Genomic DNA, 27,584 nt, shown 5'->3' with positions numbered 1-27,584 from the left:
GGGACTTCAGTGGTTCATGGAGTCAGCAGTTTCTCCTGCTGCAGCACAGTTCATGTCCTACATCAAACAGCCACATCACCTGAGAAGAAGGCCCAGCGTGCTTGGAACCTGCCTTGGTCGGGGCATCCCTGCTGTTCCCTTTGATGCTTCCGAAGCCTCTCTGTATTTTTAGCTTGGGTCTTCCTGAGCCAGCTGTGGTTTAGTGATTTAGTTACCCCTAGTTATGGTCTCTTCCAGATAGTGGATGCAAGTTTTTAGCTGGGTTCACAGGGGAAACGCGCTCTGTCCGCTGTAAAGGAGTCATAAGCAGTCCTGGTATACAAGAACTTGGGCTCCTGATTTCTCTAGTTTGACATTCTGAATTGTGAATATTGTTGCTAGAAGGATTTGTCTCGGCCTTGCATTTGGATAATTTTTGGTTAGTAGCAGAAAAAGTTAGTATCTTAATACAGTTTTCAGAATTAACTCTTCATTTGTGTATTCTTTTTCAATGCAGCTACCGTTGGGTCGCCAATGTGTGGAACATTACCGTCTGCTAAACCGTTACTGTGTGTTCTCTCATGATGAGATGATCTGTAAAATGGCTTCCAAAGCAGATGTTCTTGATGTTGTGGTAGCATCTACGGTTCAGAAAGACATGGCTGTTATGATTGAAGAGGAGAAGAGGTTGCGTGAGAAGGTCGATAAACTGGTGAGTTGTAGGAAATAATATTATAATGAGTGAAGGAACAGTTGAAACAGTGGCGTGAAAACATGCTGGGACTTGGACTGTGTTCTCCACAGCTTAGAGCCACATCATACCTTCCTGAGTAGCATTCTTGATTTCAGAGGACCACTTGGGTAAAGAATCATTCATTGTGCATTTTGTTTTAGCGTCTCCCCTTTAGCGTTGTTCAGAATGTCTCTTTTAAAGTGATACTTGTTCTTTCAGTAATTAGACAGAATAGCTGATTTTTTTTATTAACCAAGATTTCTGTCTACCTGGTTTTAATATCTTATTTCTAAACTTCATTATTCCTTTGAGAAATTTAGCTTCTGATGTTTTAGCGTGGAATAATCACCTCTTCTTTAGACTTCAAAGTGATGTAACATACTCTTTTGCAGGGAGTGACAGACTCGGAGAGAGTGGCTTTTGAGCTGTTTCCTGACGATGAGCGACAGTGCTTAAAGTGTAAAACCACCTGCTTCATGTCTGCTGTTCATTGCCCATGTAAACCTGGATTATTGGTGTGCTTACACCATGTGGAGGATCTCTGTTCTTGTCCCACCTACAAATACAAACTGCGGTAAGCTTTAGATAGCAAATGCTACTGTGTTCTGGAGATACTTATTATATGTGTAGATAGTGCAGTTTGATCATCCAGTGCCTGCTCTGTTTTGTCAATGGTGCTAGTCTCGGTGTTGTGTTTCTCTCAGTTCTTTGCAAATACAGTACCCAAAACAAAGTGCCTTTTTTGTGCTCGTATACAAAGACTCATTCATTTCATCATTCAGCTCTTCGTGCTCTATAATGGCAAAAATTGCTGGAAAAGTTAGTTTGCTTTTTTATTTATAGCAACAGGGTCATAATCCCTCACATCCAGTCCTTGCCAAGTAATATTTTTTTGCTTTTGTTAGCTGTCCTTCCTGTTGTCATCTTTCCTTTCCTGTTGTTTGTTACATCTTTGTCCTAAATGAGTGTAGCTTGTCCTAAGACAGTTTCACAATTGATTCAATTGTAATGTTGAAATTGTTTTTTGAAGCAATTGCAACACTGAAATTGTCTTAGAAGGAACATGCTGGGGTTGTCGGTCTTAATTGTATAACCCTGGATGCGTAGTAGATCACTTCTGTGTTGTATGGACCAACAGATCTTGATGCCCCTCCCTTGACCCTCCTGCTCCCCTCCAGTTTTTGCTGAAGAGTTTGAATTCTGTGCTCCTTGTAGGTACCGCTACACCCTGGACGAACTCTATCCAATGATGAACGCGCTGAAGATGCGTGCGGAGTCCTACAACGAATGGGCTTCCAACGTGAATGAAGCTCTGGAGGCAAAAGCTAACAATAAAAGAAGTAAGTATCTTACCTTTTGTCTACAACATGTAGTTTTAAATGGCTAATTTTTCACTTCTTAGTTTCTGAACCTTAGCAACTTTTGTGTTATGTGACAATCAAAAGAAATCATATATAATTTCATGTTTTAGAGTAAATATTTTAGCTGTTACAGTCCCAGAAATTATGGTGAGCTGTCTCTGCGTGAGAAGATTGTAAATCACTTTGACACAAAATATAACTGAAGTTGAAATAGAAATATGTTTAATGTGTTGTGGTATTCAGCCTTACCATTTAAAATCCATCACAAAGGGGCACTTCTGTTAACTTGCACTCTTTCCCAAAAGGTCTCATCAATTTTAAGGCTTTGATAGAAGAATCAGAAATAAAAAAGTTTCCAGACAATGACCTACTGCGACACCTCCGACTGGTTACGCAGGATGCAGACAAATGTGCCTCGGTTGCACAGCAACTTCTGAATGGTAAAAGGCAAACCAGGTAAATGTTACTATATGTGTTTGCTACAAAATTGAGTGACTGAAGATAGATGCCAGGGGCCAGTGATATATGCCAGTGTTCTGTAAGACTTAAAAATGAAAGTGATCTTTTTGTCTTCTCAAGAGAACCATCTTTTACAGGGAAATTCACCTTTACTGCATGTAGTAAGTTAAACATCCTGAGCTTTCAGTCTCCTCTTCTTCTCTGTTTGACAGTTGGGCAATAAATTCATTCTAATGTTGCCTGAAAGGAAAAATTGGTGTGGTATTTCCAGACAAAGCAACACCCAACAAGATCCAGTCCACTTGTCTTTGTGCCATGGGGACAGAAAATCTGTCAGTGGTACCTATGTCATTATGTTCATTACACTTTATGCCTTGTGGAAAAATGAAGTGTCTTAACTTCCTGAGCTGCTGCTGATGGGAATTCTGTATAAGATCTCTGAAAAATACTTGATTTTTTTTTTTGGCAGCACTTATGTTAAATCTTCTAGACAGGGTATGTGCTTGAGGAATTTGAAGATAGGGCAGTGTTTGGGTAATACAGACTTTGTGAACTGGATGTTTGGCTGCCTGGTCCTGCCAGCACTTTCTGTGTCTGAAATGAGTTGAAAGGAGTCACAAGGTCCAGAAGGACAAGGCCAGATCTCCTCATTACATTGGTTTGATTGTGATGGTATCGATGTACTAGCCTTTCTCTCGGGGATCACGAATTACCATCTTCTGTTGCAGATTCTTACCCAGGCTTACACTGGCTGCATCTAGCCTCGTGGGGTGGTAGCTTTCTAAGAAAATCTTGGTTTTATGTATGTGGAGGACAATATTGCTCAAGTCCAACAATCTTAACAGTGTGAAGTACTTCAGGAGAAGCTGTTTCTCTTTTGTCCCACGTGGACAATTTTCACCTGTTTCTGCTGCTTTGAACAACGTGGTGTTTGTCAGAGCAGTTGCTCTTTGTGCTGGTATGACTGCATGTGTGTGGTTTCTGCGTGTTGCCTGCCCCAGCAGGAATCTTGTAGCTTGTCACTCCCTGTGTTCTTGCAGTACTTTAAAGGCTGACTTTGAAGGACTTTGGTAGTAGAATATTCAACTACTAGTTAGACATGATTGTTGTAGCTGTGCTTTCCCTTCCTAGCGATCCTTGCATAAGTCTTTGTAGCAAGGACTTGATAAAAATTCACCTTCACTGTCTTGCAAACACAAGAGGATGAAGCCCCTGTAACAGCAACATAAAAAAATTACAACAGGAAATGGAAAACTGAGCACTCCAACAGACATGATGTATGCCAGATATGTAATTTCTACCCCAGAGATTCCTGGCACTGTTATCGAAGGACTTGTCCGCTCTTAATCTCTTCCTTCATTTAGTGTTGAGCTATCTCTTCTCATTCTGGCGTCCCCAGTCCCTGTGTTCTCCCATCCTTGGTATTTACTCAGGCCTGCTGATGATGAACTTGGAGCAGCAGCCAGGCCCTTTCCAACTGTTCTGGGCCAGACGAGCTCTTCCAAGAGTCTTTCCTGCTCTTCAGACACACCTGACTTTGCTTGGCCTGGAAAGAACGGGCAGCAATTTTTATCTTCATCTTCTTGACTAGGTCTGTTCCTTTGTCACTGTCTATCAGCCTTTCTCACAGCTGTACGTGCCAGCTCCTTCAGCATTACAGACTGTGATGAACAATCCTCCCAGCGTTGCACTGCACAGGATCAAAGCACTGCTTGGATTGCATCTCTCTTTTGCTCTAAAAGTGTTTTTAGTCCTTCTCTCAGCATTTCTCCTTTGAGCTTTTTGTGGTATATTTGTGGGAAAAGTCCAGTTGCGTGTCTTCATAATCAGTTCTAAAAACCCATTGGATGTTATTGGATGGATTTTTTTTGTCTTAAAAGATTGAAGGGAGAAGCACTTGTAACCTATTTAAGAAGATAAAAAGGAGAGAATAATCTGCTTAAAATCTGAATACTTGTTATATCAAATACAGTTTCATCTACATGAAGTTCACATATCTGCAGGATGTTGGGCAGCCTTCATCACGCCCACTGCCTTGTGTTGGTTATGAAGGATTGTGGATTCTGCCCAAAGCTTGGTTCATGCTTTCGACAGACTTTCCTTTCGGGACTGAGCATTTTGTTCTGATCCTTGGTTTGGAAGAGTCACACAGTAGACTTGACTTAACCTGACTGGAAACATCATCCCTGTTAATCATGGGAGTCAGTGGTACTCAAGGATCTCCTCCTGTGTAGTGTTCACAACAGTTCCTGGGGAGAAAAGACCAAGACAGATGATAAATCTTCTCTGAGAGTAAATCCTGTGACTCTTGCTCACCATCTTCTCCATAGTACCTGAAGAAACGTGGATGAGCTGTATTTCCCTTGTTCCTCTCTGGCCCTACCGTGTGGGTGATACTAGAAGGGAACAGCCTGACAGCAGGGCAAGTCCAAAGGGATGTTCTCACCATCCATCCGCTTCCTTGCCCAGGCCTCATGATACCGTTTCTGCTTCTTAGAGTCTCCAAGAGTTTAGAGACCTCGTGCTTAGAGAGCTTTGTGATTAATAACCCTGGATGGATGTGGGCTTTTCTTCTGTGAATGTTTTTTTATTTTTTTAGGCTCATGTAATCTCTGGTTATCAAAAACACCTTGTGACAGTCAGATTTGCAGTTTAGAGATGTATATATGCGTGTGTGCATACGTATATGTACAGAAATATTTATTTATTTTAAAAACTTGTGCCTTTTCCTGGAAGATACTGCGGAACTTCCACAAAAAATAGTAAAACATTGTAGACCATGAAACTGCCCGTGTTGTACCTGAGGCTTCGAATTCATTTTATTGTTCAGCTTACTATACATTTTGGAACTCACAATGTGATCTTGGTATATCCTTTAAAAATACCTATTTTTAACATAGGATGGTAAATTAAAATTTATTTTATAGTGTTCACATTCCAGTCATGCTGGCATATCCTGCTGGGGTGTTGTTTTCCTCTTTTGTTTAAATGACATTGTGGATTAAATTGGAGCCAGCATTGTAAGAGATTTCTTTCCTTTTCTGTTCAGGGTTCTCAGACCTAGTTAATATTGGCTTGAGTTTAGAGCGGTTTTTAATATTAGCCCATTTGTTAACACTTATAAGCCACTCATTTGACACAAAGCTTTTAGATAAAAATGAAAATGATGATTTCAGCGTAAAGAGGATTTTTCAGAAGTGCCTACACAACCTGTGAATATAAAACCCATTCAAAATTGGGATTTGTTCTCTTTTGGGCATGGGGAGAGCTCACTACAATAGCTATTGCAACATAACTGAATAGTTTATCCACAATTGCTTTGTGTTCTGCAAAAAAAGCCTAATTTTATTCCATAATAACCAGTGCTCTTCCAAGGCTGAGTAGTTGTTCCAGAATACTATGTATGAAATGAGTATTTTCAACAATAGCTTATTCTGCTGTAGCTAACTGAAGTTTTCCCATGTATGTGAGCCCTAGGCTGCTTGGATGCTTTTGAATATTCTATTATTTGTGAGTAAAGCTTGACTTACAAGAAATCATAAGCAGATTTTTGAGAAATTTAGATTTTATTTAATTTTTTTAGTGGCATCCAACAAAGTTGAATTGTGTGTAATTGCAGGTACCGCTCCGGAGGAGGGAAGTGTCAAAATCAGCTGACTGTGAATGAGCTCCGGCTGTTTGTGAGGCAGCTGTACGCTCTACCCTGTGTCCTCAGTCAGACACCGTTACTGAAGGTAACTTGGAAAATTCCAGGGGAGGGAACACGAGCGTTTGTCACAGGGATGTATTTGCACTGCGTGAAACGCCCATCTTGCTGTTTGCTCCAGTACATGCCTTTAAACTGGCAGGTCTGGGTGACTTGTGCCCGTGAGTCGCTTAAGAACGGAGCGCGCTGACCTGCTGGTGTTTGCGGTCAGTAGGTTTTTACACTACGTAGGGGAATCAAAATGTTAATGTTGTACAAAGGAATGCAAGAGAAGCAGCAGGGTGACCTGGGTAACTACAGATTAAAAGTTTGGGGTCAGTCAACTAGTCTCCTCTGAAGAGTGAAGCCAGGTTTACCTGAGAATATTCAAAACTCCCTGCTGCTCTGAGTGACGGTTCTCCCATTCATATCACTTCCCTTCTTTGTTAATCCAGAATCAGCTTTCTCTTAGGCTTGGAATTAGGTACCTCCTATGCTATGAACCCACGTTCCAGGAAACAACGCAGATAGCCCTAGCCAAAGCTACCAGCCTAGGCTACAAGTTGAAAGTAATTCAAAGTTTAGTTCCAGAATATACAAAAACATTGCATATCACATTGAGGGGTAATCAAAAAAAACCAAAAAAACCCATAAATTCTGGGCAGCTGCAATTCCTGCCTTAAAGGAGAAGGGCTTTGCATATTTTTGATTCTTAGAACCAGGAGATGCAGTGTCTAGCTCATGAACTATCTCTTAAGTGTCCACACAATGCTGAGACCAGACAGTATCATGTAACTTTGAATCGGAGTAGACCAGTTCAACCCAGCTTTATGACTATTGCTTTTGAAGCTTTATCAGGTCTGGAATGTGTGAATCAGGTTTTATGTAATCCTGTTTACAGTTATTTGTTTATAGCATTGTAACTCTGAAGTTAGATAACTATTTAAAAAGCAGAAGTTCAGAAATGCCAGACATGCAAACAGTTCTTCTCCATCTGGCATTCTTGAACAGGGAAATATCAAACACATATGGTCAGAGTATTCTTTTATCTCATTCTCAACAATCCTAGATTATATGTAGTCATGCAAATTAGGCTGTTAACATAAATGACCAACAGTTAGTGGAGATCAGTTCACAATTTAATATCTCTCTAAAAAGGCTTTATTTCCATTATGGGTGAGATTTACCTGCCCTGGCAAACAACCTCATTGGCAAAATACCAAGCTGTCAGCTGTGAGGGAAGAGCTTACACTGGAATGGCACTTGAGCCAGTACCAGAAGCATTGGGCAGCATGGCTAGGTACAGGATAACTCCAGTCTTTGCAGTGAGATTGCTCTGCCTAACTGTCTGCCATCCTGGGTGAAGGGAAAACGGCCACAGAGGCACCTTTTGGGGGTTGAACATATGGAGGGAAAGGTGTTGCACTGCATGAAAGAGTCAAATGCCTGTAGCTTGCTGGGACTGTGTGGTCCAGCTCAAAAGCCTTACCAGTGCAGCAGGAATTAACGCCAGAAGCTCTGTGCCCTTCCCAGCATTCTTCAAAGCTGCCTTAACCTTAACCTTGCTGTTCTTCAGCCTTCTTAATCATTCCAGAACAAAGCCAGAAAACAGCACTGATGGAACACTTAAAATTTCCCTTTAGATCCTTTCCGTTCTTCTGAGACCTCTTTTTGACACCTGTCTCTTAGTTCAAAGGAGTTTGGAGTAGAATTCCCTTGTTCTGTGATCCTCAAGCTTGTGGACCTGTGATGATGAGGAGATGCTGAAGTTGATCTTCAACACTCTGTGTTGAAGATGCGCTATTTAAGTGTTCCAGATGTCGTGATAATTTGCCGTGCACGTTGTGTGCATGGCAGGGTGGTGTTTGCCCGGAGGCTTGCACTTAAGTGCTTCAGCTTGCACTTAAATGTTTAAGAGATTTGGCAGTGGGTTTTCTTCTGATTTATAGTTGCGTTTGTATATTTCAGGATCTTCTTGATCGTGTGGAAGCTTTTCAACAGCAAAGCCAAAAACTCCTTTCTGAAGAAATGCCTAGTGCTGCAGAACTTCAGGAGCTGTTGGACGTCAGCTTTGACTTCGACGTTGATCTACCCCAACTGGCTGAGCTGCGGATCCGTCTGGAACAGGCACGCTGGCTCGAGGATGTGCAACTGGCTTCCTCAGACCAAAACTCTCTTACTCTAGATGATATGAGACGTCTTATAGACTCAGGTGTTGGACTCGCTCCCTACCCAGCGGTTGAGAAAGCAATGGCGAAGCTGCAGGAGCTCCTTACTGTGTCTGAACACTGGGATGACAAAGCCAGAAATCTGATCAAGGCCAGGTAGAAGCTAAATCTTAGTGTTGCATTTTGTAATTTAAGATGGAAATAGTTGGATTTACTTCTGAATGGGTCTCTTGTTCACCCAGTTCACAACACAAAGGCAAAAGTTCTGCCATCCAGAAGGGAGAGGGATGGAGAGAGGGGGCTCAGTGACAGCGATTTTAAACGTTGGTGTTGGCTTGCAGTGTTTGTGGTGCTCCGCTATCGTTGTGCAAGTTCTTCCTTCACTACAAGGAAGGGTTTTAAGACACCTCTTCCTTTCTTTCTACCTTCTTCGCTCCCCCAGTGTCAGACTGGAGGATGCATGTCCAGATGGAGCTTAGATATATACCACCAACTGGTAAAATTCTTCATATGGGCTATTTCTAACATGGAGGAGATTTTTCCAGATTAGTTGGTGTAGGGGAGAAGGAAATAAGCCAAATACCATCCTTACTGAGAAAAATTTTGTTGCTCATTGCTTTGACTTTCTGATTTATAAAGTAAAATAAGGGAGAGCACAGTTTACTTAAAGTTTAGGAAGGTGGCACAAACTTGTATGCAAGGTTTCCTCCCTCAGGATTCCTGATTTTTAAATTATTTTTATTTTTAAAATTTCCCCCCCCAGCCTCATATGAAAGCATTTCAGTGTTTCTTACTCATTAGTAACCATAGTATTTTAAACTTATAACTTCATAGAGCACAAAACTGGAATAAGCTTGGTTTTACCCTCCAGAATGGAGATGCAGTTGAGTTTGTACTTCTCTAAAACATCAGAATCAAATTGTGAAATAGAGAAAAGCCATCTCTGCTTTTTTAACCTAGTGTGGAATCTCTTAGTTGGTGCTGTTCTGAGGTTTGAGAAGGATCCAAGGGTCTATCGTTCAAAAGTTAATGAATGTTAAATATCCCTTAAACCCAAATGTGTGAATATTGGAAAAGCAGACAACAGATTCCTTAATATTTTTAGCATTTCTAGCAGGAGTCTACAGCAAGCGCATTCCTAAAAGCACAGCGGTGTTCCTAGTGCCCTCCTGTACAGTACACATCCCTAGCGCTGGACATACTATTACTTGGTGCAACCCTTTGGTTTCATAAACCAAATGAGTAGAAGAGCCCCAATTGTATCGCAGCGTTTTACATTCCGAGATGTTTTGCCTACCCAGACCACGGCAGTCGCTGAGCAGCCTGGCAGCAGCAGTGAAGGAGATGGAGGAGATCCCAGCCTACCTCCCGAACGGCGTCGCGCTGAAAGACGCGGTGCAGAAGGCCAAGGACTGGCTGCAGGAAGTGGAAGCTCTGCAGGTACGTGAACCACGCTCTTGGCTTCTCGGTGAGTGCTCAGAGCCCCCGTCAGGGTCACAGACCCGCACTCTGTGTGCGCTTGGTGCTTCAGCGTCCCACTGAATTGAGAGTGCTTCGTCTGCACCACCCACTGCCTTAGCTGTGGTGCAGTTACGGGCTGATCAGTGCTGTTGTTTTCAGCCTCTGTTTCTGCACCTGATTTGTGCTCCTTCACCTCTGCAATGAACTGGCTGCAATAAAATCTGTAAAACATCTATTAAGAAAAATCTGAAGTTAAAAAGATATTATACTGTGGAGCTTTACCTTAAGGTAAATTTTGCTCAGTCACTAATAACAATGATCATCTCACCTGGTAATCAGATTTTTGTGTACCATTCTGCAGATGAAAGAAAAATACCGTCTTTGTAGTATTCTTACGAAGAGCACTTTCCTGTTAAATAAGGTTAAACGCTTTGCATGCTAGTGGAAGTCGTTTTGCTAATACTCTCCAGCCCCTGTCCTGACTTAAAGAAATGTGCCTTATTTTCTGAGTGCTTTCATAACCTCAGCAAGCTACAGAACAGCTCTGCTGTGAAAGGTGGTCATCATCTCACCGTGTTCCTGTAACACATAATATAGAGCAGGTGCCACAGTCGAAGTTCTGTTTCCTGACCCTTGAATAAACAAATCCCCTAAAGTATTTAAGTCACCAACAGTGTCTTTTCACAGCCTTCATTTCCTTGGCTAAACAAATAATTTTCCTCTAGCATCTTCTAAAAAAACCCCAAGATTTCCTGATCCAGGATTATTCCTGACCAGACAAGTGTCCTGTCCTTGTATTTTCTCCAGTTTTGAACGCACCTTTCTGGAGCACACCCCATGTGCTGTGCTGCAGGTAACGTCTCAGAAGACCTCATGATCCAAGGATATTAATACTCAGCTGGTTGTGGAATCGCCTCTTCTGAGGCCCCATGGAATTAATTTGCTGTTTCGACAGCTGTATTGTTAGTGATATTTCAAACAGCCTGTGATTGAGAGGTGTTCCCTCCTTTGTTAACCACTACGCATGGCCAGTCTCAAAGCTGTTTGTTGCTCTGTACCTGTACAGTTGGCCTTTGATTTCATAGGTTAAAATACTTGTAATTTTGTAGTAGTTGTGTTGGAATTTTGAGATGGAAATTACTTGGTTTCCTGCTCTGCCTTTCCTCTTCTCTTTATCCTCTTCCATTTTTCGAGGCTCTTTCCAGCTTTGTGTAATTTCCATTTCCATGTTCACACTCTGAAATAATCTTCAACTGAGCAAAAGGCTTGATGGCAGATAGAGAAAACCAGAGTCTCTAAACAAAAAGATCTGTACAGGTTTTCACCTGGGCTTCTAGCACTTGAATCTTTTTCTTTTTAACCTTTCAGACAGTTTTATTTGTGGACCCAGTTTCCTTTCCTGTGTTTTTAGGTTCTTTGCTTCTTTTACACTTCAATGGCAGCTTAACTCTCCCCTCTTCTCCCTTCCCTTTTCCTCTCTTCTGTTAGCACGACCGCTCATGCAGCCAGACTAGTTCTAGTTCAAGCCCAAGTGAGTAATTGCAGGCTGGGCTGACTCTTTGAAGTCGTTCATGGCTCAGCCTCGCAAATCCTCGTGTGAGGGGTCAATGGGACTGCACGGATCAGGAAAGGGTGGGACTGGGATAGCCCTGATTTCACATTTTGATATAAGTTGCCAAATATTCTCTTAAATTTTTATTTGTCCTCATGTTTTTTGCATTAAGTGAACTCTGATCTGACTGACTACTATTTCCAAGCCTATCTGAACTAAATCGGACTTCTAATAAAAATGTCTTTTGGGTCAAGAAGCTTTTATTTAAAGAATTAGTTGTCCTGGGCTTTGAAATTCTGAAGGAACAAAGTTCATGTAATAATAACTTTTGTTTGAGGGCTGTCTTGAGAGGACTGAAATGAATGGTGTTTGTTAATTTCTTGGTTTGGATCTGAAATTCTGCCTACTGAATATGGAAAAACGTGTCTGTGCCAAGAATTTTTGCTTCAGTTCTGCAAAGATTTTAGGAAATGCCCACAGTCGTCATGACTTGCAGGAAGTTCTCAGTTATCAGTGCTTTGAGATCTGCTGCTAGAGATGTTGGGGTTGTTGGGGATGAATAGTTCTCGACTCCCACGTCACTGCCTGCTTCAGAAATTACCTCTCGGTGCTGCTTTACTGCTGGACTTCTTGCAACTGGGCTGCGTTAGGTGCAGGCTGCTGAGTGAAGGAGCAGAGCTCGCTTTCAAATGGCACATTGGAGACTTGAGATGGTTCCTTGTTCTCGGCGTGCCAGGGACTGCATTAGACGTGTCTTCTGGGTGTGTTTCAAAATTATTTTGATTTTCTGCTGTGAATGCAGATTGTTAGATTGGGACTCTGCTTATATTGTTGGCAGGCTTTTTTTTTTAAACTGTCATTTTTTTTTTCCCCAAGTGTTTTATTAGTTTTGTCTGTGGACTTAATGACTAGACCAGGAGAAGCACAAACGTTGGAATGACAGCCATGGAAGTGACTGAAGTGTCCAAGCAGTAAATTCATTTTTACAAGCTCTGCCTTCAGTTAATCTAAATGCCTTGCTGTGATTCGTGGAAGTGGTATGTCTTATACACATCAAGCAATTCTTCATTTATAATCTGACAGGTTGGAGGACGTGTGCCTGTACTGGACACGCTCGTGGAACTTGTCACAAGAGGTCGATCTATTCCCGTGCATCTGGACTACCTGCCGAGGCTGGAGTCCTTGGTGTCAGAAGTTCAGGCGTGGAAGGAGTGTGCAGCTAACACGTTTCTGTGCAAGAACTCCCCTTACTCTCTTCTGGAGGTAAGAGATCTCAGCTCTGGAGAAGACAATCATTCATACCACAGCAAAGGCACATCTGAGTTACATTATTAACTCATGAAATAGCAGTAAATATTAAGTATACTTGCAGAATTGTTTTAGGCCCTCCGAATCTGTTGCTGCATGTGCATCAACACCTACAGTTCTTGAGCAATCCACACTCTCCAGCCCAAGCTGAGCCCCGCTGACCCCAAGCCCTCCTCTCTCCGTTAGGACAGACGGGGATGCAGGGCAGCCCCTGGAATCCTCTCCTGTTTTCCAGGCCTTGCAGCTGAAATCACATGGCTGCTGTTCAGCTGCCTCTATATACCAGCAATCTGAATGGAACATGGAGGCGTTTGTGTTCTGCCCATCTTATAAAATTGAATTTTTAACCTTCCAGCACTCCCTGTTCTCCAGATAACCTCGTCCTACTCCCCCAAATCTTTGATGGAAAAAACTGTTCTAACCACTTGTATATGGCTGTGTTGGGGCAGGACAAATGCATTACACGTGTTGCAGACAATCCTGCTTTTGTGTCCGTCAGGTGTTATGTCCCCGGTGTGATATTGGAATGCTGAACCTGAAGAGAAAGCAGAAGAAGCTGAAGGAGTCAGTGCCAAGTGGAAAGAAGAAAAGCACTAAGCTAGAGACTCTGAGCGACTTAGAGAGAGCGCTCTCTGAGAGCAAAGATACTGCGTCTGCGGTATGTGGTTTAAGATTTTTCTGGAACTGGAGCTTCTTCTAAGTTCTTTGAATCTTTGTTTTTGATTGCCTCTTGTGCAGGAGTGTTATCTTCCACTCTTTTCTGCTTGCTCTGCTTTTCTGCAGAAGGACTTCTAGGACTGCGCTTTTCTGTGCTTGCTTCAAACTTCCCCAAATTGCTTTTAGTGGAAAAAAAATGTGTGTTGTGTTTGTGCGTGAAGTAGCCTTACAGTTTGCCAGGCAGTGCCTGCAGCCTAACAAAGCATAGGAAAACAAAAAATTGAGACCTATTTTCCCCCACCATATGAAAACCTTGTCAAAGACAGGGTTTTCTCAAGTCTAATCCTTTCAAAGAACATGATAACCCAGCACCATTTATATTAAAACAAACACCATAAATAAATAAAGAAAACCTCAGGCATTATGAAATCAGTAAAACGCTGCTTCTAGATGGAGCAGACTTAGTTGCTGGTGGCGAAGTGCTTCATCCCAAAAGCCTCCACCTTTCCAGCCTTTCACAGCCTCCACCACGGTCAGATGAAACAATGTCCCATGGTTAATGAGGAGCAGTAGACTGATTTGGTATGGTTTGAATATAATTGTTCCTTTAGATATGGGGCATTTAAGTTTTAGCCTATAGTAGCTACTTGAAACCTTGCTTCTGACATATGAGGGGAGCAAGAGTCTTCTCATAGTGGAGGTCTGGATACTTTCGCAACCCAACGCTGCAGCTGCAGTGCTCAGCACCCGTGCGTACATAACGTAGGGTGCTGTGCCCGAGTCCCGTATCTGCCCATACTGGACACAGTTGTCTAACTTTTGCATAGCTGATTTTCTCTAGTCCCAGCCCATTTCAAAGTCACGATGTGTGAAATAACTCTTTTGTTTATATTTCTAAACCCTCCCGTATAGATTTATCTTTATATTCATAATAAAATGTATGGAGTTTTAGTTGCAGCTGCAACTAAACAGCCTTTATGAAACTGAAATATATGACTGTCTTTAATAGCAGCTAATGCTAAAGATTCCCGACAAAAAGGACCATGAGCAGGTGTAGAAAGGGCAAACACCACATTCAGGAGGGCACCCAAATTTCAGTTGGTGTTTACAGACCCCAGAGCGAGTCCATAGGTCAGGGTACGGCCCCGTGCGTTTGACAGTGTGTGCAAGGTGGGTATCGGAGATGCAGTTGTATTTCTGAAAACTGCCCAGCTGTGGTGGACAGTTATACAGAGTCAGGCTGCGTATGTGAGAGATGTTCATAGAGAAGTACCTGCAAGCCAGATCTGCCCTCATTTCAGAAGTTAAGCTGCTTTAATGACGGTAATATTTTTGTAGTACAAAACATGAGGGATTTGGAACAGAGAGGAAGGGAGTTAGCAGGTTATTTTTTGCAAAGGAATAAGCTTTGTATCTCTGGGCCTGATGAGAAAATGGAAGGAAGCTGAAGCGACATCGCTGCGTGTCCTCATAACTGCTTCACTTCAAACATTCAAAGCCTTGAAGGCGTGCGGGGTGAGGAGCTTCTTAAAGATCTGAAATACTCGCTGGCGTATCTTGAGTGTGATTGTGCAGAGGTCACCCTCTTGCTAATGAGTAACGTTCCTTTTGAGATGACATCCCTTTCTTTGAACTCCCTTTTAGATGGCTACACTCGGGGAAGCCCGATTAAAGGAGATGGAAGCGTTGCGTTCCCTGCGGGCAGCAAACGAAGTGAAGGTGCTGTCTAGCGAAGAGGACGCAGAACTGAAAGTCTGTCTGTGCCAGAAGGAGCCGGCTGCTCCCATGATCCAGTGTGAACTCTGCAGAGGGTTCTTCCACACCGGCTGCGTTTCGGTGCCCAACGTTTTGCAGGGACCTCGTGTGTGGCTCTGTCCACACTGTCGTCGATCAGAAAAGCCACCGTTAGAAAAGATCTTACCGTTGCTGGCCTCCTTGCAGCGTATCCGCGTGAGGCTTCCCGAGGGGGATGCCTTGCGGTACGTGATTGAGAGAACTGTGAACTGGCAGCACAGAGCACAACAAATGTTATATTCAGGGAATCTAAAACTTATACAAGACAAAGTTGGCTCAGGATTATTGTACAACAGATGGCAAGCCACAGCAGGCCAATTGCCAGAGACAAACAAGGTGAGGCTGAGCTGCTCCTGGGTTTCCTGGCGGTGGGTGGGGGGTGGTCAGCAAGAACAGTCTGTAACACTTCTCTGGGTTTGGGGTTCGTTGTATCTGTTCGTTGCATACAAATACTGGCAATGCAGGTTGGTTGTTGGTTTATGGACACGAGGAGTTGGGGTTCTGCCGTGACGGTTAGCCAGGACGTGTGTGTCTTGGTGTTTGCCTTCTGCTGGAGTCCTGGGAACAACTGCTCCTAAAGGGCCCGTTTTCCCTTCTCCTCCTCCCAGCTCCTACGCTCTAATGTGACACTATTAACGACAGAGTTGCTGAAGCTATTGTTTCTGGAGTGCTTAGTATTCAATTGGTCTTTATATTCTGTTCTTACAAGTATTTCAATACTGTTCTAAGTGTTGAGAATTAGTAACAGAGGCACAAACTGTCCAGTGTGTTACCAGCTTAGCTCTCAGACGAGGTGGTTTTCAACAGGGTATCTTCATCCATTATGGCTCCTTCTTCTCCTTATCACTTACACGAGAACTCCCAAGCTGAATATTCTAATACTACCGAGTTAAACTACTGCAGCTGTTTCAGGTGTGGTCATGAGGGAGTTTCAAACTTCCTCCAGTAAAGATCTTTCAGGAAAAAGCGCAGGGAAAGTGTGAGATGGGTCACGCATTTCTAGTTTTCCTGAGATAATAGATGCAGAAAAAATCTGAAATACAAGGCCTGTGCAGCGTAAAGAACATAAAACATCCCTAAATGAAATGCACTCTATTGCTTTTACTTTTTGATTGAAATGCCTTGCTTTTGCTAGCCCAACCCTGTTAAAGTGAGTCCATGTGTTTCTGTTTTCATTCTGTTGTGTTAAAACATAAAATGTGCTACTCATGCTTGAAGAGGTGTCGTAGCTGCTTCTCAGGTAACTCAGCTGTACCAAGTTGCTTGCGTTGAGCAAATTTTTCAAATAGGGAAGCCTAGTTTTAGTAATTAAAACTATATTTAGACACCTAAGAGAATTTCTCTGATAATTTAGGTTTGAAAGTATCTTTTTACTAGACCAACTAGTATAGTTGAAAAAAAAAACTGGGCAAGGTTTTGGGCATATAAGTTGATGTTTGGGGCAGAGATGGCAACAGTAATCTTAGTTTTATCAGCTCAGTGTGGTACCATGAGGTTCCTCCAACCCGAAAGCCGTCTAACCATTTTTTTGTGGTTTGGAGTTTGGTCAGTGAACCTCCTAAATCAAGTAACTCCAGCAGAGCTCACTGAGGTCCTTGCCGCCCGCATTTCCCGAATCAGGAGTCCCTGGGAAGCTCAGTGGAAGAGCGTCTGACCACACACATCAGCTTGGGTCCCTCGCTGTGTCTGAGCTGAGGAGCCTTCCTGGAGACAGTGGTGCTGAGGGCAGGTCGGAGGGGGCCTCCGGAGCCATCTCGGCTCAGGCGCTGAGCCAAAACTTTGGTCTCGATGGATTTGAGGTGGTATTTTGGTGATCCAGTGTCTCGGCATTGCTGTCCTGTCCTGTCACAATTCTGGTTTCCCTGTTATCTGAGACAATCCAACACTCATTGGCCCCGAGAAGCTCGGAGCAGTAACCACTGGAGTTTGGCTTCTTTGGCACTGGCCAAAGTGAAGAATGTGAAGCATTTAGATGAGTTTGAAAAATTCAGTTGAAAAACAGCTGTGAGGATCGATGAGAGCCAGATTTAGGGGCCCAGACACTTGAATACTGCAGCAGACAGTATTTTGGAGGTGTGTGGTGAGATGCCTTTCTGACACTTGTGAGTGCAAAACTGACACTTATGCCTTTGCATAAGTGAGGCACGTTCTGCCATTGGTGTGTCTTCTGTGCGTGCTGAGGTAGGGAAGTGCTTGAACACAGGGTGAGGTCTCATCGCATCAAGGCCGTGAGAAATCTCTTCTTTACCGTTTCCTCCTTTTGTTCGCAATAATATTTACCCCGAGTCGATTCTAGAGCTGCAGCCCCGCTTCCACAAGTCCGGGGTTATCCCTGCAGTGACTCTGCCTGTGTTGGTTCTGCTCCAGGTTCTCCCCTGGTGGAGCGTGCTGCTTCGTGTGCTTGGGCTGGTTTCTGATCTCTCTGGAAGTGATAATTCACAGCTAAGAATTCTGGGAGTAAAACTGCTGTTGCCTATTTCCAGGCGCAGGATGAGGGATTTGGGTGTGTTAGATTGAACAGTTTGCAGAAATACAAGATTTAAGCAATTGTAAGAGAAACAAGTTTTAATTCTATTGCAGTTATTTGACACTTCAAAACTACACGTTTAGTGACAGTATCTACGCATTCTGTTTTGTTTTCTAGGTTTCCCAGACAATTGGAGCTATGTCATTCTCCATGCCTCATGACTGGGATAACAGAACCATATATTTACATTCTCCATTTTCTACAGGACAGCACTGCATCCCACTTCATGGTTTGTAATCTGCACTTTGATTTTTTTTTTTCTTCTTTTTTTTCCTCCCCCTGTGTTTGGTGCAGAAGAGAGGGTGTCCTGCTCAACAGGGGATGGCTGAGGCAGGAGGCACATGACTGTAGTGCGTCTGGTTGCTTCTCCATCCCCTCAGCAGCTTTGGAACTTAATGTCCAGCTTTAGTAGAGGGGTAAAGTTCTCAACGATTCAAATTTCCCCCACGTGTAATGAAAAGATGGGGAAGGAGAAGAGGTGTCAGCCGAGAGCTGGCCCTTTGCTGTGTGAACAGCACACAGGGGGACTGTGGCCAGGCAAAGGGGCTGCAGGAGGGCGGAACGGATGGGAGAGGAGACGGGAGACCACTGAAATTGTGGGAGCTGGATGGGAACAACGTAGGGAAGTAGTGCTGGAGACCACGGGGTACTTAATCTGTAGGACACGGGTCCATGAAAGTTTTGCTTCAGCACAACTGTCACAGAGTCGCAGAGACTTGAGAGTTCTCAGCCGCTGCTGTGCTCCGGGTCGCTCAGCGCAGGTCCTGCACACTGCCTCGCTCAGACTTTGTGTTTGTGGGACTGACACAGACATGCTCTAAATTGCATCACTGTAAAAGAAGCCGTTTATCATTTCTTTCCTCCTGATGCATAATGCTCCAGGGACACAGCTCTGATCTTATCTTCATGTTTTCAGCTCAGTGCAGCTTAGTCCATACTAATATTACCCGTCACTTCAGTTTAATGTTGCAGTTAACATCAAACAAGGCAGTCCTTTGTACAGCCAGGTTTATTTTTCAGGCCATATTTGAGTCGTACTGAATACTGTGTTAAAAAGCTGTTATTTACCCAGTGATTTGGGCCTCCCCGAGCTGTGACTGTTTCAAAAGCCCAAGGCAAGTTTTATAGGCTTGATAGCAGTGGTGGGTGTGACTGCACGGCAGGATGCCGTTGCAAGGCTCATCCTCCCAGCTTTCCTTCCTCTCCTCTCTTGGCTTCACCTACGGATTCCACTCAGTCTGTTCATTTTACCCACTTACTACATCGTGAGGGGATCACGCTGCTTGTAGCTTCAGAAGCAGGAGAAATTGCAGAGACTGATGGCAATTGCTTATCCTCGAACCAGAAAGAAACACAAGCCTGGAAGGGTACTGAGCCACAGCGCAGTAACTTCTGTGCAAGCCTTTATCTTTCTTTTTAACCCTGCTGTTGAAAATGAGCAGTGAAGAGGGAACAGATAAGAGTTAATTCATCCAGTTGCAGATTTTAAAAAGTTTTTCACAGTTTTTTTTTTTTAATGTGCTACCAGAGGAGAATTTTCATTATCTGTGCAGTTCTCATCAGTGCTGACACTGAAAAATTCCTTCTCTCCTCTCTCCCTGTCTTTCATAATAGTCATTAGCACAGAGCTGGATGAGCTGATGATGGAAGCCCAGCTACTACAGGTTTCTCTGCCTGAAATACAGGAGCTCTACCAGATCCTATTCACAAAGCAAAGCCCTGGTTTGCAAACAGAGCAGAGGTCATCCGTCGGAGCGACAAATGAAAAGGCAAGTGTGTGACAACAGCAGTGAGACTGGGGTCACTTTGGAGTAGAGGCTCTGCCTGAACCCATGAGCTTTACAAAGGGGTTTGTGTGTGTGTCTGCACTTCTGTGAAAACACATTTTGCTTGTTCAAAAGGGGCCAAGAAGTTGATAACTTAACAAATTTGTTACAAACTATTGAATATAATCTGTGGCCTAACACATTTTTGCAGTTTGAATCTGGTTTTTATGGTCACTCTCTGCATTTTAAATGCTTCTATCCTAATTTGACTCTTGTCCTGTGTTTCAGAGGCTTTCTGAGAGAGCTGCCTCTGAAGCAGTGGACTCAGAGGCAGGAAATGAGAATCTTTTTATCTATAAATTGTGGGACCCCATCCTTTACTCCCCTGACACATCCTGCTTCTGCTGAAAAGGCAGCACTCTGTCAAACACTGCACTTTGACTTAAGCCTGTTCCTAAAAGCAGGGTATGGAATAACAGGATCATGAGTGTTAGTCGCATCCTTACAATTTTGCCAAAATATCTTTCCAACAGAATGAGTGTTGCCGAGGAAAAAAGGATGGAATTAGTTACACAGAGAGAAAACTAAAGCGTCGTTTTGAGAGAGAGAGTTTCTGTGATGAGAAGAGAGCGAGAATAAAAAAGATGAGAACACCCAAAAAGAAGAAACTGAAACTGAATCCCTCAAAGGATCACTGCACTAGCAAACTGGAGAGAGAGCGGGAGCGTCTCTTTGAGATGCAGCGTTCCAGTGAAAGCCACTTGCTTCCCTCAGACATGTCGTTCTCTGAGCAGGAGGACTCTGAGGATGAAGATGCCATCTGCCCTGCTGTGAATTGCCTCCAGCCTGAGGGAGATGAGGTCAGTAGAGGCAGACCCGCTGTGGTGGTCTGAACGCTGGGATCTGGGACATTCAGCTGCCCTGAAAGTGTTTGGCTGCAGAAGTACTACTTACAAAGGGAGTGGGAGGCACTTAGTGTAACCCAGAGACAGCGTCTGCCGCTGCTGGGACACATTTGGTAACGATCCTTCCCACCTTCTCCAAGAGCAGCCGTGCAGCTGGGATGGGGGAAGGCAGGGGGACATCAAAACATCTGCATGTGGGGCTGTGCAGGCACCATCTTCATCTCTGCTCTTGAAATACGGGTGTAGATAGACTTTGGGGGTTGCGGCCTTTCTGTGGGTGGGGGCAGCGCCTTGGAGCTCTGCCCAGGCCCATCCGTGCTGGGGAATGGAGAAGAGGGATGTCCCCAGGGGGTGAAGTTGCCGTCCACAATCCTGCTATAGGTGGGAAGGCAACAGGAGGGATAAGGGGAGTGTGTCCTCTCAGTGTCAGGGGAGCTGGGCTGCAGGAGTGCAGAGAACAGCGAGCATGAGTTGAATATCCAGCAGTAGCCAGCTGTAGGATGGGACATTTCATACTCAGATGAATTTTTGAGGGTGCCAGAGCCCTGGCACAGGCTGCCCAGGGAGGGTGGGGAGTCTCCTTCTCTGGAGATATTCAAACCCCTCCTGGATGCGACCCTGTGCAACGTGCTCTGGGTGACCCTGCTTGGGCAGGGGTTGGGCTGGGTGATCTCCAGAGGTCCCTTCCCACCCCAGCCAGGCTGGGATCCTGTGATGAAGTGCCCTAAAACACCTAACGAATGCTGTATTTGCTTGCTCCTTCTCTGAACACCAGTCTGTTTGTTCTTCGTTAGGTGGATTGGGTCCAGTGTGACGGCAGCTGCAATCAGTGGTTCCACCAGGTGTGCGTGGGCATCTCTCCAGAGATGGCAGAGAAGGAGGACTACATCTGCACCAGCTGCTCTGGGAAGGACTCTCACTACCGGAAGTAAAACTCCCAACAAACCGTTCAGAACTTGAATAAAGGAGGTTACCAGAGTTTTCCATTAAAGCCACAGGGGCTGGTTTAAGAACCAGATTGCAAATGGTGCTACTTCTATCCTTATGGGATCATTTTCCAGAATTCAAAACAATTTTTGACACTTTTTTGTATTTTTTTCCCTTGATCTGTTTGTGGTTGTTGAGGTTTGAGATGCTGACTGTTTTAGCAGGGGTTTCCACCAATTTGGAAGGCATTTGAAACATGCACCTTTTATTGTACAGCATTAAATTACCTCTCTGGGATTTACCGGCATATTTAATTCAGCTTGGTTTTAGGTGCAAAAAAACCCCCCTGCACCATGAATTTTCCAATAAATCCTCTTTTGAGGAAATCCCTGTTTACTCTGTTAACTCTTTGGAGACTTTTAGGTTTTTTTCCACTTTGTTTTTCGTAGACTAGGTTTATTTATCTGAGCAATAACTTCTATGTCTGGTTTCAGTGACTGGAAAGACAATTCTGAACAGCGTGTTGCTTCTAGCATTGGTTGATGTACAGAAAGCAAATGTTAGATCCTAGTGTCACTGATGGCCCGGTGATGTAGAAGACAGGAAACAAAACAAAACAAAAAGCTCTGTAAAGTAATTGCCACAGCTGTATTTTGGCTTTCTCCTTTTTTTGGGTAGCTTGTATCAAATGTTGCAGTTTCTATTGTGGAATAAACCCCTGGTTATGTTATAAAATTAAATGTTGGTGTTTTTTGGCGAGCTTGAAATGCAGTTTCATTTCCTATTGTGTTGATACTTGATTGCATGGGTGGGTTCTCTTATTCAAGAGAAATCCATCTTTTAAAAAAAAAGAAATGCAAAAGCCATGATATTCTCTTACCTTACTCGTATATTCAGGTTCGGAAGGAGAAGGCAGATCAAAATGTTATTCACACCAAAAAAAAGAAAAAAAACAACAACACCTTTTTCAAGTCTTTTGCAAAACTTTTCCAAAACTGAAGTTATTTGCAGGTTGGATGAATAAAGGATTGAAACTGTGATTTGGCAGGGGCGGGAATTGGGGAATTCAGGCAGGAGGCAAAGGTGTGGGGCAGCTCCTTCTGCCAGCCTTGTCCAGCTGCCTTCAAAGGAGAGGCTCTCCCCGCCGCATGCGTGGTGGCCTGCTCAGCAGAGCATGGGCTGGTGGTCCGCAGAGCACTCTGCCTGGCCATGGGCGGACTCCTTTCAGCTGCTTCTGCTTGCATTTGGGCTAAAAACCTGAGAAATAAGGAAATTTCTGGGCTGGTTATGATTCTAGCAAAGACTGACTGTGCAGGGACCTCAGCCCGGGGGGTAAGAAGAGGCAGTGCAGGTGATGGCACAGCGGTGCTGCTGCGGAGGGGACCAGACCTCTGAGGAGGAGAGGTTGGTTATTGCAGCCTGCCAGGCACTGCACGTAGGGCTGCACCCGAAATCCTTTGGAGACCAATTGCTAACACAGATTATAGAATCATAGAATGGTTTTGGTTGGAAAGGACCTTTAAGATTGAGTCCAGCCGTTAAGGCCACCACTAACCCATGTCCCTCAGCACCACATCTAATTGTCTTTTAAATCCCCCCAGGGATGGGGACTCCACCGCTGCCCTGGGCAGCCTGTGCCAGTGCTTGACAACCCTTTCCACGAAGAAATTGTTCCTGATCTCCAATCTAAACCTCCCCTGGTGCAACTTGAGGCCGTTTCCTCTTGTCCCATCACTTGTTACCTGGGGAGAAGAGACCGACCCCACCCCGCTACACCCTCCTTTCAGGCAGTTGTAGAGAGCGAGAAGGTCTCCCCTCAGCCTCCTTTTCTCCAGAGTAAACCCCCCCAGGTCCCTCAGCCGCTCCTCATCACGCTTGTGCTCCAGACCCTTCACCAGCTCCGTTGCCCTTCTCTGGACTCGCTCCAGCACCTCAAGGTCTTTCTTGTCATGAGAGGCCCAAAACTGACCCCAGGATTTGAGGTGCAATGTAGCTGTTGCTCCTCTGGAAACGTCCTGGTGACGGCCATGTGGCTCCATCGCCTGCCAAAGGTGGAACTTTGGGAGCCCTGGGAGATGGGAGGTCTAGGAGATCTTTGTATTGGAGAGAGCGCTCTCCTTACAACATCTTGTCATCACCAAAAATGTGGCCGTACTGGTATTCCCTCCATTCATAGTCAAGAGGAATTTGCTGGTAATTTTTTCCCTGCTGGTTTTAGCCCTTTTCTAGCGGGCAGAAGCGTGCAGAGTCACTGGGCAAAGCCTTCAAGCCCTCTGTGGCTGATGATGACATGGTGGATCTCTGAGGTCAGAACTGCGCAGGAATTGGATTTCCCAGGGGTTTTGGTTTGGGGGTTGTTTTTTTGAACACTGAATATGCTTTTTAGTCTCAATTTGATTTTTAAGTGTTAGAGAATCTTCAGCCTGGTGTAGGTGATTTGTCCAACAGCGGTGGGGGGTGGAAGACAACCTGACCGCATGTGCGTTGGTTAATTGTGCATGTGCTTCCATGGTACGACTTGTCTTTTTTATTTACTGTAATTACCAAAAGGATGTTTTGTGATTTTTTTTTCTTTTTTTTTTTTTTTTGGTTGGAAGAAGTCTTTGTGCAACACTGAGATAACAGTCCAAGCTGTGGAAAAAAAACAATCTGTAAAAACTTCCTTTTAAAGGGGGCAGATGAGCAAACTTGAAATAGAAAGAGCTTGCACAGTGTTTTGATGTAGCTGAAAACATTCCAAAAGTGTCTCTCACAGGATCCCTTTTATTTTTTTTCCATTGAAGAAATGGCTGTTTACCAAGAAGTGCTAAAGGAAAAACGATGCAATTAAGTTGAGCGTGATGATTCAGGAGGACCAAGGGAAAGTTGGCATTTTGTGGACCGTAGGGGCCAGAGGAGACCTTTGTGGTCCTGACAACATTATTTCTCATCAGGATTAATGAAGGCAGTAGAATTAGGGCACAATGGTTTGGAAATTACCACGTCTTTGCTTGCAAATTTTCAAGAAATGGAAAACCCAATCCCCAGTGACCTGCGCCTGCAGCACGGGGTGTCTGCTGAAGGAGCTGTGTTTGATTTCCTGCGGGAATGGTGACCTCAGGAGTGGGTGGCTGGAGGTTGCTGCGGAGGTGGCGGTGCCTGCTGCGCCACAGGGCCATGGCCTTAGATTTCACCCCCATGGTGGATACTTCAGACTGGATTAGGTCAGGCTTTGACTTTGTTAAACTAAACAAGCAAGAGATTTGTGGTTTGCTTCAGGGTGGGCTCTGCTGTGAGCATCCCTTGCATGTTCCTCATCAGGGAAGATGATGAGGGCAGGACACGTGCAGCAGCAGGCTCTGTTGGGATCAGCTGTCCCATTCATCCCTCTTGTCCATCCTAGATTTCCAGAGGCTAAACCAAAACAAGCAAAAAAAAGTCCTTCCCACCCCACTCTGCTTCATTTGTTTTTAAATTTTTTTTTAGAACGAAGCAACCAAGTACATCAACCTCCCTAGATTGCTCAGATCCTAATTCTTTATTTAATAAGAATAATTTATGGCCTCTACATTAGTTTAATCATAAGACAAAAATAAAATTTGTTTCCCTACCTGTGCATCTGAGGCTGAAAAATCTGATTTAATTTAAAGCCTGCCTGTACCATCCATCCACACATCGGGATTGTGTCTATAGTGCCACCTTTAACCTGTGTGACGTGCTTTCTCGTGCCACATGAGGAGCATCGAACAGACTAATACATACCCTGCTGCATCAGGTTTGGTCACGTACAGCACCAACAAGATACTTGATCTGCAGGAGAGGCGAGGGGTTGGTTCCACCTATTTCTCGTCTTACACTGAAGCCCACGGTGCGTTGGTGCGCCGTTCCAGGACCGGGATGCAAAGTTCCCAACTTGCTTGAATTGGGCTTTCCAGCACTCTGACCCCCATTGGAGAGAAGAGCTGTCTGCGGGGCAGCCCTTCAGCCCTGGCTCTCCGTAGGATTAAAAGGCTTCGTGTTGGGGATGCCTTGGATCCAGAGTCACTGAGAGCTGCGGAACCAAACGCGGGAGGGAGGCGGCTTTGGAGGAAGACTGGAACCGATGGTCACTGCGTGCTCTGAGCCACGGTGGTGGCCAGGTGTCCGCGTGGATCTGCAGCCTTGGCTGGAGCTCTGCAGAAAGCTGCTTCTGAAGGTGGCAGAAGAGATTTCAGGCAGTTGTGTCAGCACTTGCTAAATGAAGGTGTCAGAAGTGGCACTGGTTTCTTCACGCTCTTCTTACACCACCTAACGTGCCATCCCTTTTCTTTACTCACACCCTGATAATGCAGACACGGGATTTATTTTCCACAGGCAGAAACCACCGCTGGAACTGCACTGGTGGTGTGAGCAGTGGTCAGCCCGACTGGCTGCCAGCGAGGACAAAAATGTGCAGAACAAAGTACGTTGGGAGAAAAGAGCATGCCAAGGATTTGGTATAAACTTCTTGTTTCAAACAGTAAAAATAATTCAGTTCTTCCCTTCCCCAGCACCTTCTGGGTGATGGTCTATGCTGAGACCTCTTCTTTGGGGTGAGAAGACAAGAAAGGTCTGCTATTCAGGGGTTAAAATGAGTTCCAGATACAGAAAAGGATGCAATTTCTTCTGGACAACACATCAGTCCCTAATATTTTGTATACACTTGAAATTGGGGTATATGAACAGAATTGATTCAGGGAGGGGGAATGTTCCCTTCAGAGCTGTGCAGTCGTGTGTTTACATGTTAAATGGCACCAAGAGGGGAAAACCAGAACTGAAATGTCATCTTTGTGCATTGTGGGACTTCAGCAGTCATTTGTCACCCTGACCCATGGACAGGGCTGGGGGGTGTCTAATACCCACTAAATACATATATATTCAAGGAAACAATGCACTAACAAACACAGTTAATTCTACGGCTTGACACAGCTGGTTTGTGTTACAGCTGACTGAGGCGGGGAGGATTGTTTAAGCATTAAGTGCACTTCAGTGAAAAGGGAGTTACAACGAGGGACTGCTGCTGTAGGCCAGACCCCTACCAGGGCAGACGAGATCAACATGAGCAAGTACCTGCTGTACCTGCAGCAGATGTGCTTGTAGGAGGTGACTACACGTGTCACACAGGATTTAGGAAGGGAAGGTCTCCAGAATACACACAGAGGCAGCAGCTACCTGGGAGGAACGTTCAGGAGCTGAAATGACTCTTCTATGAATCTAGAAATGAATGTGCTTTTCCAAGAGAAGGGTTGAGGGTACAGCCTTGAAAAATAGCTTTATCCTTTCTTGAGAAGGGAACTTCTTGAGCTGCATATAGCATCATTTTGGTTGGAAAGGACATTTAAGATTATCAAGTCCAACTGTTAATATTGAGAGTTCTCCTCTAGGACATAAACATGTTCATCTCTGAACACAACAGCCCCGCATCACGAAGAGCATCAATAAAAATAAAAGCTATGTCTGGAAGGGGAGATAAAGCGGTCACAGGAGATTAATAGTGCTGCAGGTTCAACACACAGCTTCTGTTCGAGACAGGCACAAATGGCATCAGTGGGTTCCAGTAAAAAGATCTTGGGTAGAAGGAACAAATATTTTTATGAAAACAATACAAGCACATGTGATAACGTGACATGCTGCTGGCTCCAAAATCCCAAGTGCTGAGAGGAACGTTTGCTGAAAGGTGGTTGAAAAGAAATAGTGACAGACCCTAAATTAAAAGAGGTGCAGTGTCATGAAGGTACCTTCCGTACCTCAGCTTTTCAAGTTCTGAAATGTTTGTTAATCCTACTACTTACAGTAAGGTTTTTAAAGGTACTTGGCTGTTTAATCACAATACTGGGCCAGATTTTGTGTGTGTGCACTTGCCTCCTGGAATCTCTGTGAGCTGGGCATCTAAAAATGTATAAATATTTTATAAAAAGTAGTAAAAACAGTAGCTCACTGTCTACGGAACATGCAGTTCGCTTGAAGAGTGTCTCCATCACACAGGGTTTTTGTTGAGGTCAAAACTGATGTTGGAGAGTATTTGGGGGGTGTTTGGGCTGCTTCGGTGTCTGTTGGGCTTTTGGGGTTTTGTGTTCTTGTTGCTGCCTGGAGTTAAATTTTAACCAAGTAGGGGACGGGTCAGGCACCATTAGCAGGTACCACGTAATGTCCCTGGCTAATGCCTTGTAATCCGCTGCTGCGCCTGTTCCTTGTGCTGGTCCCCGATTTCTCTTGGAGGATTTTTGCTGGTTACAGCAGTCCCGTGTCAGCTGCACATCTTTCTGTGGGGTCTTCCTTGGCATGGGTCCGCAGGGGAGCTCAAG

At 44.4% G+C, this 27,584-nt stretch overlaps 1 protein-coding gene across 1 annotated transcript in view; it reads left to right on the top strand.

Annotated features, from left to right (window-relative positions):
• Positions 1 to 22,049, top strand: part of KDM5B (lysine demethylase 5B) — a 57,818-nt gene extending 35,769 nt beyond the window's left edge. Inside the window, exons 14-27 of the mRNA XM_068419332.1 lie at positions 497 to 691; positions 1,105 to 1,286; positions 1,928 to 2,052; positions 2,379 to 2,529; positions 6,152 to 6,266; positions 8,186 to 8,541; positions 9,687 to 9,825; positions 12,482 to 12,661; positions 13,206 to 13,364; positions 15,008 to 15,493; positions 17,802 to 17,913; positions 19,299 to 19,453; positions 19,984 to 20,310; positions 21,150 to 22,049. Coding sequence (XP_068275433.1) covers positions 497 to 691; positions 1,105 to 1,286; positions 1,928 to 2,052; positions 2,379 to 2,529; positions 6,152 to 6,266; positions 8,186 to 8,541; positions 9,687 to 9,825; positions 12,482 to 12,661; positions 13,206 to 13,364; positions 15,008 to 15,493; positions 17,802 to 17,913; positions 19,299 to 19,453; positions 19,984 to 20,310; positions 21,150 to 21,287 — 2,820 coding nt within the window. The 3' untranslated portion in view covers positions 21,288 to 22,049. The remainder of the gene's footprint in view (positions 1 to 496; positions 692 to 1,104; positions 1,287 to 1,927; positions 2,053 to 2,378; positions 2,530 to 6,151; positions 6,267 to 8,185; positions 8,542 to 9,686; positions 9,826 to 12,481; positions 12,662 to 13,205; positions 13,365 to 15,007; positions 15,494 to 17,801; positions 17,914 to 19,298; positions 19,454 to 19,983; positions 20,311 to 21,149) is intronic.
• Positions 22,050 to 27,584: the final 5,535 nt, after the last annotated feature.

The sequence above is a fragment of the Nyctibius grandis genome, chromosome 27 (assembly GCF_013368605.1).
Source record: "Nyctibius grandis isolate bNycGra1 chromosome 27, bNycGra1.pri, whole genome shotgun sequence".
In the NCBI taxonomy this organism is placed as follows: domain Eukaryota; kingdom Metazoa; phylum Chordata; class Aves; order Nyctibiiformes; family Nyctibiidae; genus Nyctibius; species Nyctibius grandis.
This window is presented reverse-complemented; position numbering and strand designations above follow the sequence as displayed.